The sequence below is a fragment of the Phalaenopsis equestris genome, unplaced genomic scaffold (genome assembly GCF_001263595.1).
Source record: "Phalaenopsis equestris unplaced genomic scaffold, ASM126359v1 Scaffold000151, whole genome shotgun sequence".
Lineage (NCBI taxonomy): Eukaryota > Viridiplantae > Streptophyta > Magnoliopsida > Asparagales > Orchidaceae > Phalaenopsis > Phalaenopsis equestris.
The window spans coordinates 412,175-424,693 of record NW_018164593.1 but is presented as its reverse complement, the minus strand read 5'-3'; the positions used below and the strand labels follow the sequence as shown (position 1 = coordinate 424,693).

At 34.0% G+C, this 12,519-nt stretch overlaps 1 protein-coding gene across 1 annotated transcript; it reads left to right on the top strand.

The window, feature by feature from the left end:
• Positions 1–4,393: 4,393 nt before the first annotated feature.
• LOC110021907 (glutamate decarboxylase-like) lies at positions 4,394–8,152 on the top strand. Its single transcript, XM_020720616.1, has 2 exons — positions 4,394–4,647; positions 7,786–8,152. Exons 1-2 carry the CDS (start codon positions 4,565–4,567, stop codon positions 8,135–8,137), a joined length of 435 nt encoding a protein of 144 aa, XP_020576275.1. The 5' UTR covers positions 4,394–4,564; the 3' UTR covers positions 8,138–8,152.
• Positions 8,153–12,519: the final 4,367 nt, after the last annotated feature.

Below are 12,519 nucleotides of genomic sequence, written 5' to 3'. Positions count from 1 at the left end.
AGTTTGCCTATAATTTGTTGAAATGATAATCTTGAATATGACTCTAAAAAATATCATATTTAAAACACATCAGCATTAATATCTCATCATGCATGTTTTTGAATTTACATAATTTCTTAAATCCTACTTAAAATAAATCCAATTTGCAATTTAAATTAATCTGATGTATTCATATATATTTATTGAGATAATTACATATTGGTCACCCAAAATATTAATATTTTCCAATTAACCGCCCAGGTGATTTTTTGAACTACAAAATCGATGTATTTTCATGCCACGATCAAATTATTGAGAATTGGATAAAAATGAAAAACGTAGGTTGGGGTTTTATCATAAATTTTAATATTTGAGGGAGAATTTAAAAAATGGGTGAAAGATAATGCTTGCTTTTTAAATAGGAAATTTTGTGTGAACTACGTTGAAAACCCTAATTCCCATCAGTTCACCATACCAATGCCTCTGTTTCACTTCAGTAATTGTATCAATTGTATCTCCACAGTTGAAAACCAAAGTAAGGACTAGAAGCAGAAGAATTGGCTCAACCTGCAAGCTTTGAGAAAGAAAGTATATTAGAGAAAATCAATAGATGAGAAAAATGGATTTTTCCTTTCTGTTTTTCCTTACCCTTCTCAATATGAGAATACATATAGATATATACTAACAAGAATAATAACTAACTATCAGAATTTGTTGGCAAAGGGGACAAGTGTAAACCACAGGTTAATATGTCAAGTACCCAAGGAACGAGCTACCTATATACCTGTATAATAGGCACAGAGAATAATATCCAATTAGCTTATTACTGCCCCTCAAATTGAGGATCCTTAGGGATGGTCTATTTGCTTAAAAGAGCATGAAAATTAAGGCATTAGAAGAATTTTAGTAAGAATATCAGCAAGCCGATCCTTTGTAGTAATGTGTTGAACATTAATTTGCTTGGAAGTGATGCAATCACAAATAAAATGAAAGTCAACCTCAACTTGTTTAGTGCGGCTGTGGAATACATGATTATTTGCCAAGAAAATCGAGGAAATTTTATCACAACATAATGTAGTTGGAGTGTTTATAGATATACCAAACTCAACAAGAAGACTTTCAATCCAAATAAGATCGACAACAACAGTTGCAAACGTATGGTACTCCACTTCAGTAGAAGAACGAGCCATTGTAGACTGTTTCTTGACAATCTAGGATATTAGATTTGATCCTAAAAATATACAAGCACTTGTCATAGACTTTCTATCGGATGAGTCCTCAGCTCAATCCGAGTTAGAATATGCTTGAAGATGAAGATTATCTCGATAAAGTGAAAGACCATGGTGAGAGGTTGCATTAATATATCTTAGGACTTGTTTAAATTGTTGTTATGAAGACTTATTGGAACATGCATACCTCGACAGAGATGATTAACAAAAAAAAAAAGTTCGGCCTTGTAATCGCGAGATATTGAAGATTCAACCAAATGTCGATAAAGAGTAGATGAAATGGTTAAAGTAGATGTTGTTGTAGATGAATATTTGGCAGTAGTTGGATTTTGAATAGGCTTTCAACCCTTCATACTAACTCGATTGAGTTTCTCCAAGGCATATTTGTGTTAATTCAAATGTAGTCCATAAATTGTGTTGGTATATTGAATGCCAAGTAAACATAAAAGGTTTCCCAAAGTTCGCATATTGAACCTATGATGAAGATTTAGTATCAATTAAGATATTGTCGAGGTGTTGTTACTGGTGAGTAGAATGTCATCAACATAGATAAGAAAATACATTTGAATTTCATCAAGAATGTATATAAGTAATGACGGATCTACTTAGCTTTGAGACAAACCAAGCAATTTGAGATGTTCAGAAAGAGTAGCAAACAATTGCTTTGATCACTGTTTTAAACCAAAAATAGATTTCTGTAGTAAGAAAACTTATTGCGGGTATAACCTTTTTCTTCTAGAGAGCTGTGAAGAAAAGCATTTGAGACATCCATTTAAGTGATTGACCAATTGTGATGAGTAGCCACCAAAAGAAGAACTCGAACAGTAGGCATTTTTGCCACGAAACTCAAGGTTTCAACAAAATTGATACCATATTCATGATTATTACCTTGGGCCAGAAGGCGAGCTTTATAATGAACAATATGACCATATGAATCATATATAGTGTGATATATCCACTTGCGGCAAAGTACCGTTTGGTTTGTAGGTGGAGGCACTAATAACCAATTGCCTTGTATTTGTAAGGTTTGGAATTCTTGAGACATAGCAAGTCTCCAATTATGATCTGTTACAACACTTGTATAAGGATCTGATTTTATAATAATTTTGTGTTGTATATAAAAAATTTGTTTTGGTTATAGGTTCCCTATTTTGGCATGAGTGACCATGGGATAAGAAGGGGTGGACGAAATTATAGTGTGAGGTGGATTGGCTGTGAGGATATGTGAAACATGCTCATTTGAAGCATACACATTTGGATTTAGCTCATTAGAAGTTGGCAAACTTGAAGCTAGCGGGCTTGGGAGGACATTAGGTGGAGTTGGCACAATTGAAGAAGGTGGAGCTTGTTGATTTTGGGTGATAATTGGCTGTTTTGGAGAGACAATAAGAGCAAATTTTGAATTGATGGATGAGGGAGTAAGGAGAGGTTGAGATGGTGGAGTATGTGTGGCTGGAGATTTGAGAGAGTGAAGGCTAGTTTGAAATGGAAACACATTCTCGTAAAATATAACATGACTAGCTATAGTGATTTTATCAGTGTAAAAATTATAACACTTGTAACCTTTAAAGTTTGGAGAATATCCAAGAAAAAACACATGGAGTGGAACAAGACATAAACTTGTTGGAGGAATGTGGTTGCAACTATAGATAGCACAAAGATCCAAATGTTTTAAGGAACTTGTTGGGTCTTTTCTTATGGAGAAGATAATAGGGAGAGGTATTATTAGTGGCAAGAGATGGGAAGGCAATTAATTAGATAGACAACTGTAAGAAGAGTGTCTACCCAAAGATTTTGAGGTATATTTGTATCATGATTTCTAAAATATGTCAATATTTTTGTTCAACAACACCATTTTGTTTGGGCATATATGGACATGAATATTGATGACTAATACCATATTGAGAGAATATTTTGAAATGTAGCATTACAATATTCACTTCCCCCGTTAAGAGTGTAAAATTTTGATTTGATTGTTGAGTTACTTTTCAACAAGTGTTTTAAACTTAAGAAAAAACTTTGGCTTTAATTTGTTGATCCAAAAGTGTTTCCAAAAACAGCTATGAGATCCAAAAGTGTTTCCAAAAAGCAGCTATGAGATCAGCTGTGAGATCAAATTAAAGCCAACGGAGGACAGACTTGGCATATATGAGATCAAATATTACCTCAATGTCAATAGTGAACGTCGGAGTGTACAGGGTTCCAAAAGCAGCTATGAGATCAACTTTGGCTTTAATTTGAGACAGATATTCTGTCATAGACTGTTTTACCATTGAAATATGGTGAAGCTTGTTCTTAAGCCGACTTAGACGAGCTCTATTTGTGGATTGAAGACATCGTTCGGGTGCACTCCAGATTTCATCACATGAAAGGTTTAAAACATAAGGTAAGATCGGTGGTGAGATAATTGAGTATAGCGCGGATACTAAGTTTTGATCTATAAAAATCCATAGATTGTATTGAGGATTTGAAATGGTAGAGGATTGGTCGGTTGCAATGTGTGAAGAAGCTGCTGCTATGGAGCCATCCAAATAGCCGTGGAACCCATTGGCTCTAAATAGCTTAATGACTTGAGATTTTCATGTGGGAAAATTGTCAGAATTGAGTTGAGTATGGATGACATTCTTAATAGTAGACATTCAGAATTTCAATTGAGATGGAAGCATGATATCAGCAGATTTCATGAGATGATGTGCAGAAAAATTGGATGAAGCTTGCGTGAGTATGATTTACGAATTGAGTGGGAAGAGAAAAGATCTGAGATCCATAGAAAAAAAAAAAAAACAAAACAAACTCTTGCAAGATATGCAGGGATTTATGCCGTCAAGAAACTTGTTATGATACCATGTTGAAAAGCCCAATACGCATCAATTCACTGCACCGATGCCTCTGATTCACTTCAGCAAACCTGTAAGCTTAGAGATAGAAAGAATATTAGAGAAAAATCAATAGATGAGAAATATAAATTTTTTCTTTATGTTTTTCCTTCTCAATATGTTATATATATATATATATATATATAACAAATAAATCAAAATATATATATGTACTAACAGAGAGAATAACTAACCGTCAAAATCTGTTGGCAAATGGGACAGGTGTAAACAGCAGATCAAGTTGTCCGGCACAAGAGAACAGAGAACGTGGATTTATCTCATTCGCAGAACGCATCTAGTCACCGTTTTGGGTTGCCGCGTTCTGTGTGCGCTCGCCACATCGCATTGTTGTCGGTGAAAAACCTCCCCTTTCCCTTTCCCTTTCCCTTCTTTACAGCGTAATTTTATCTTCATTTTTGTGATACATATGAATGCGTCCCCTCTTCGCGATTCTTCAGCTAGAACGCAAAGGTGAGCACTATGGTATTGACGACGACTTCAGCTGATGGCGAGTCCCTGCACTCCACTTTTGCTTCCAGATACGTTCGGACTTCTCTGCCGAGGTATAGGGGGATGGATTTGGTGTTCCGTTCGTGTGTATTTCTGTGTTGCAAACTTTGAGCCAATTGTTTTCTCCGAGACTGCTTGATATGGAATTTGATCTATTATTTGATTGTTTTCTTAATTTGTGGGATCAGTAAACTTGCTTAATGGTTGATTTGTGAGATGGATTTATTAAATCTATTGATATTGGCTTCTTCATGAACATTTCTTCCCTGAAGAAAGATGATTTGGCCGATTATTATTATTTTTTTTTTTGGTACTGCTTCCTTCCGCAGTTAGTAATATTGTTGTGTTAGAGCATTTACAATGATGAAGAATTCATCCCACGCACACGCATGAGCAACTCGTGCACACACAGATAAGATATGCGGGCAACTCATGTCAATTAAGGGACTTTTTATGTAGAAAATTTTGGAAGAGGAAAAACACAGATTTACACTAATATATGTAACTTGTTTATTATAAAGGATGCACTTTCCAATGGCTTGAAGAACACATTAATATAATATAACAAATATAAATTATGAAAGATGAGTTTTATGATGGATGGAGAGCATTGAGGCGTTATAATTGTCATCAAGAAAGAATTAATGATGTGCTCCATGTTTATTATGAGAATGGAGTTTAGCGCAAGGAGGGTATTGATATCAATCTTAGTAGCAATAATGAGCATCAGTTTTGTTAGCGATGGTAAACATCAGCTTTAGTCGCAACTGTGGGCATTAACTTTGGTGTTAATGGTAGGAGTCAACATTAGTGGCGACTATGAATGTCAGCATTTGTGTTGATAGCAGACGCAGACCTTTTTGGCCACAATAAGCGTTTGGTTTGTTCATGAGTCTTGATGATGAGTTTTGAGATTGTGAAAAATGACCGACGCGGCCTTGGTGGCATCGCAATGTATTGACATCATTTGTGATGGTAGTTGACAATGGTGCTGACGGCTGACGTTAGCATTGGTTAGGATTTTTGAAAATGCTCAAACTTAGTAGTGATCGTGAGTGTTGATTAGCGTTGGGGTTGATACAAATGATGAGCATTGGCTTTGTTGTGGCAACAAGTATCGACCTTATTCTTGATGATAAGCTTGATCATTCATATGCTTTGTTTGCGACAGTTAGGCTTTGATATTATTAGTGACCATGGTGTTTGTATTTGTGCTGTGATAGATGCTAGGCTTTTGGGCGGTGGAAGGCATTGGGGTTTGTGTTAGTACCGGTTATTAGCTTTTTTAGCAACTATGCACATTGGCTTTTGTGTCGATAACCTTGTTGGAAATGATGGGTGTCGGGTGCTAGCAAAGCTCATGGTTTTCTCCTTTGAAAATTTTCTTGTGCCTCCTCTTAACCTTCTTGAATTTATAGAAATAAGATGTATTTATATTTTTTTTTAGGTCTTCTTTTGATAATTTTGATTAGAAAACTAGAACTTTGTGGATTGTGCATGTTGATCTGCTTGATTATACAATAATTTTTTGACATTTTAGCATTGTAATGATTTCATAATGGAGTGATCTTGAGCTCGTTAAATTATTTCTCATCGAGTCACTCTTTTCGACCACAAGCATGTCATATTTGAAGGATGCTTTGTCTCTTCAATGGCCTTTTGTTATGAACCTAGAACTTTGCAAAATGTCTTCCATGTCTATGCCGGATACAGCTTTGACACATTCCAACATGTGTTTAATATTTTCAAATTTAAGTTCGAGTTATTAAAGGCTGAAATTGTGTTATGACATGAACTAGAAATGGGCTGAGCTGGGTTAGACAGATGAGGACACATCATGAAGCATATGGAATGTATAGTTCATGTTACACACACCCCATGAAATAGTTTATCTTACATACACTGCCTATGCTCTCTAGCATGTTTCTGTGCCCTATTTGCCACCCCACTTCGTTTCCATGAGTAAGACAATGCTATAGCATGTTTTCTCTTAGTGTCTTCTTTAATGAGGGAGATAGGACAACTAGAGCATGAACCATTGATGAAAAACCAAAGGTTGAAAGTAAAGCCTTTCTTCTCTTAGCTCCTATTTTTTTGATTGCTACTTTCTTCTATCCCCTTTGGCTAGTCATTAAGAAAAATCAATGATATTAGAGGTTTCATGCAATTCCTATGTCTCTCATGGTTGGTGTCTTCTCATTTGGCGCGATCAATTTCTTTGTTATGTGTGCCCGAGACTTTTCTTTGCTAGTGAGTTGCGGCTATTTTCAATCATCACAATAAAATGGATAAAACTTAAATATTTTTATAAATTAATATTTCTTGGGCATTTGTTTAAAGTTATTTTTTTATTACCAAATAAAATCAAATATCTTTTTTAATTTCTGACCTTGTGAGATTCAAACTACAAGATTAGGGATTTATGTCATTTTCCTATATGATTTAAGATATTTTATATTATTAGTAATTTATATAATAATAATATTGTGATCGTTAATAATATTGTGATTGTAGCATGTTGCATCTTATATTTTACAGTTATCAGTTTTTTCATATTTGTATTATGTCATGTTCGTGTGTGTGCTTCATGGGCTTCATTAAATTTTAATTGTACTTCTGAATGCTTAATTGAAGTCAATTTGGACTTGGATCAGTTTGTTCTTGGTGTTTTGGTTTCTTCACATTAAAATATTTACTTCAATTATAAATTTATTAAAAGCAGAGTTTAAACTAGACTTGATTCCAAAAGTTTTCTTGAAATTTAAAAATTTTATCAATACCCGTTAACGATTAGATGAATTTTTGGCTGACAAGTGTTCTCCAATTTTCATATATTAGTATCATAGTCAATCGTGATATTGATACTAAATGAAATTTGATTTCCTATTGTTTGAAATTAGGTAGTTTCCCTTTTCGTGCTTTTATTTCACTTTCGTTATTTCATCTATTGGAGTTATTCTTTTTGGTAAGAGGTGAAACTTCGTGCCATGTTTTTTCTCTTTGTTTTCTTAGATTGCTTACGATTGTTGTTATCTTGTAGTTCTTTCCCCACTTATTCAGTTCTCTTTTTTTGTGAAAGACGAATTATGTTCAAATTTTAGGAGACTTTATGTTTAAGTAGTTTGTGCCTATACTTGTAAATTTTTCATGTTTAATTGATTTTTTTCTTCATGTTGATGGGAATGGGTTAGGTTCCGGTTGCCAGATTCCTCGACACCGAAGGAGGCTGCGTACCAGATCATAAGCGATGAATTGATGCTGGATGGTAACCCGAGGCTGAATCTTGCCTCCTTTGTGACTACATGGATGGAGCCAGAGTGTGACCGCCTCATATTGTCTGCCATTAACAAGAATTATGTGGACATGGATGAGTATCCTGTTACCACCGAACTGCAGGTGAAATTACCTTTAATAAATCCCTTTATTTTTGGAAATCTTGAAGACTTGGGAACTCTTTGGTTGTTTAGCCTTGAAAAATCAGGACGGCCTGAGATGCTTATTTTATATTTTGAGACAATATTGCAAAAGAAACTGTGGTTATAGATGGAAATACTATAGCTGAATCTTATAAAAAAAATGGAATTAAAAAGAAAAACATTTGTGAAGGGAAGGGAAACAGAAGAAATGTAAAATGGCCCTCATATGGGTCCATGCTAAAAAACTTGATTAATGTTTTGTACTTCCTTTCATTGTTTAAAACTTCAACCTTCAGTTTATATGGAGTAATAGATGCCTTGGTTATTTTATGTATATTTAGTGCTATGATTGCACAAAATCCCACTCAAATGGACCTACAACAGCGGGAATTTAATGAGTTTTTATGACGGACCACTTAAAATGTAGTTTAACAGAAACTATTATCATTTCTTATTTTTTGCTTTTATGTTTTAATTTGTTCTTTTAAATTTTGTGCATTTTTTTTCCCACTTGAAGTTGCTATATTATAACAGCTGAACTCTCATTCATCGAGTTATTGTGTATTTTATCCCAATGGCATCAGAAATTTTGTCCCATTCGTGTAACTTTTGTGGTGAACACCTACCCATGAATGCTCCCGCACCAACACGCTTAAGTTTTGAAATTTCTGATGAAATTTCAACCATTACGCTAATAGTTGTCTTGATGTTTAAGAGTTCAGCTTTATTCTACATAAGAGATTTTATAATCTCTCCAACTTAAGTAATTGACATTCTTGCCATTTTTTTAACATAATCAACTATTAGATAGATGGGATTTTAAAAGTGACACCTATGAATTCAACTGGTGACTACCACAATGAAGCATTTTGTCCTATTTATATAAATATTTTTCTTTTTTTCTATCCTTTTAGTAAAAATGAGATTGAGGATGCTTTAGAGAAAATCAAAGGCGAAAAATCAATAGGACTTGATGTTATCCAAATAGAAGTGTGGAAATATTTATGAGATTTGAGAATTTAGTGGCTTGCTAATTATTTAATATTATTTTAAAAACTAAAAAGATGTTCGATTGGAGGAAGAGTATTTTGGTCCCCATTTTTAAGAATAAATGATATGCACAAGAGTGTGCAAATTATAGAGGAATTAAATTATTGTGTTGTACATTAAAATTATGGGAGAGTGGAATTGATCATAGGTTATATGTCTCATAATCAGTTTGAATTTATGTTGGGAAAGTCTACTATGGAAGCTATACTTATATTGATAGGTTTGATGGAGATGTACAAAGAGAATGAGGAGGATCTTACGATAAGGTTCCAAGGAATTTCTTTGGAGAGTTTTAGAAAAGAAAGATGTTGATATGACTCATATTTAAGACATTAAAGATATGCATACTAGAGCTATTACTTGTGTTCGAATAGGAGGACTTACCAAGTATTTTCCTATTTTAGTTGGATTACATTAGGGATTGCCTTTAAGCCCATATCTTTTTGCTTTAGTTATGGATGCTCTTACTAGACATTCATAGGAGGATGTACCTTGGTGTATATTTTTCGTTGATGATATCCTTCTTGTGGGTAAGACTAGAAAAAGATTAAAAAAAATACTTGAATTATGGAGGTCTACTTTCGAGTTTAAAGGCCTTCATTTCAGTAAATATAAAAACGAATATATGGAATGCAATTTTAGTAAATAGTAGATCTAGTCACAGAGTTATTGTAATGGGTGATAAAATTATTAGAAGGAGTGAAAATTTTAGATATCTCGGGTCAATTGTTCAAAGTGATGGTAATATATATGAAGATGTTATTAGTAGAATTCAAGTTAGATGGTTGAAGTGGAGGAATGCATTGGGCCTATTGTGTGATAGAAAAGTACCCTTAGACATAAAGAAAATTTTATAAGATGTTGGTGAGACCTTGCAATGCTTTATGGCGCATAATGTTGGCCTATAAAAGAGAAGCATAAAACTAAGTATTGCTGAGATGAGAATGCTTAGTTGGATGAGTGACTTTACACTTGGAGACAGAATGCGAAACGAATAAATCAGTGAAAGGGTGTTGGTGTAGTTTCAGTGGCAGACAAGATTAGACAAAGTCGTCTTAGGTAGTTTGATTACATTAAACGTCGGCCATGTGTTGATCTAGTTCGAAGAGTAAATGTTTTAGATTTGACTTATGTTAAGAAATGTAGAGGTAGACCTAAAAAGGCACTGGCATGTTGTATAAAAAATGACCTTAATTTATTAGAATTAAATAAAAATATAACACTCAATAAGGCACAATAGAGGAAATAGAATTCATGTAGCTGACCCTACTTAGTGGGATAAAGGCTTGTTGTTGTTGTATGGTTCGAGAGGTGGCTACCCTGACATAACAATTTGTTTTGTATGACATGTAATTCCTATCTTTAAAATAATGTAATGCTTTGTTAGCATTCTATAATAGCATGAACTCTCACTTATCGAGATATTGTTCACTTTAGCCTAATGGCATCACGATTTTGTCTCATTGGTGTAAATTCTCAAGAGGTCATCCATCCTAGGAGTGCTCTCACAAGGACACACTTAACTTTGAAGTTTCTGATGAGTTACAACCATCATAACAAAAAGAACCTTAATGTATAAGGGTTCAGTTTCATTCTATCGAATTTGAGTAGGAGACATGTAGATAATTCTTTAGGTTTGCTAGTCTTTAAGAAAGGCCAAACAAGTATATATATTTAATTTACTTCTCAAATACGAGTTTTGATAGAATTGGTTGTATTCCCATACTTGATCGAAACCGAATATATTGGTATCAAAATCTTTCCTAGGCAATATTTAAATAAACTATATACACATGATGAGCATTTGACCTCCGAAAGAAGGCGAAACATAAAACTTTGTAGCTGTAATTTTTTTTTAAAAATTTCATTAAAACTGAATCAATAAATATTTTTGTTTGTGAAACCTTCAAATTGTTTCTAGTAGATTAATTCTATATCAAACAAACTATTTTGTCTCTTCATTTAAATTTTTTGCACATCCATAAAAAATATTAAATTTTAGCTAAAAAATATGAATGACATGTATTATCAATTTCTTTAGTCTTTTCTTCTTGACATGAAATCAAACTTAAGTAGTTTGAATATTTAGTTACTACAGAAATATCAGATGATATCAAGGGTTGATTTAATGTAATTTAAATTTTCTTACATTTATTGAGACCTGAGCATTGTCTCCATGAATTTTTAAAGCAATGTTATCCTATTTATTTATTATTTTTTTAATGTCATCGTTATCATCATTATTATCTCAAATGTTCAGTGCATGGTCAAATTAGCCCTATCCCAACTTTGTGCTTTGTTGATTGCTACATAAATTTTAAGTCTAATTTTTGCAAATCTCTTTGCTTTAGATATGTGACCTTTGGTTTGCCAATTTTTTCTCCATCCCTATTTCTTCCACATGATTGAACCATTTTAATGGTGTATCTCCTACCATCTTTGGTACATTCCCAAATGACCTAAGTTTATTTTCATCAATTTCTCTTTAATAATTGCTAATCTTACTATTTCTTTACTATAATTATTTCTCAATTTATCTTATATTAATATTCTTAACTATGCCCCAGCTTGCCATAATATTTATCTCTAACATTCAAATCCATATGATAACTAGTTTAATTCTAGATTCCTAAAGTTTACATAGTCTGCATTCTAGTCTTTTATCATAAAGTTTATAGGCACATCTCTTGTTTGACAACTCATTTATATAATTTAAATGCTCTTGTGTATTCATATTCTTTGTATATAAATATAGTGTGGAATTACGCTCATTATTATTTACTTTAATGTTATTTAGTACTTGCTATATTTTGTGATAGTATAAAAATAGTAATTCTTAATTATAGGTATTTATGTTTATTCTATAATTATAGGAATTACTTAATTGTAGGAAGATTTCTTTCCTTGTTTTATTTCTTGTAAACGCCTATTTATAGGTGAATTATCTATGTATTCATTGAGAAGAAAGTTATTCAAAAATTCACATGGTATCAGAGACATCAAAGAAGAGAAGCCTCTTCCACTAGCTCGATCACGGCCTTTCTCTCCCGCGATCCTCCTTGACCGAGCTGTCACCTCCCAAAAGAGCCCTTATGGGTGGTGGGCAGCCCAGGACTTAAATACTGCTTTTCGGCCCTACACCTAGCTGATGTGGGACTATTTGTCCGTGACATTCTCCTCCACCCAATCACGTGACGCCCTCGTCACGGATCGGCTCCACCGAGGGTCCCACTGGACCATGGAGAGTCCACACACCTGGCAGGCAGTAATCTGCTCTGATACACTTGTCACCTCCCAAAAGAGCCCTTATGGGTGGTGGGCAGCCCAGGACTTAAATACTGCTTTTCGGCCCTACACCTAGCTGATGTGGGACTATTTGTCCGTGACATTCAAGGACTCTTTTGAGAGGTGACAAGTGGTATCAGAGCGCTGCTGTCCGAGCGCTGCTCCTACCGATCG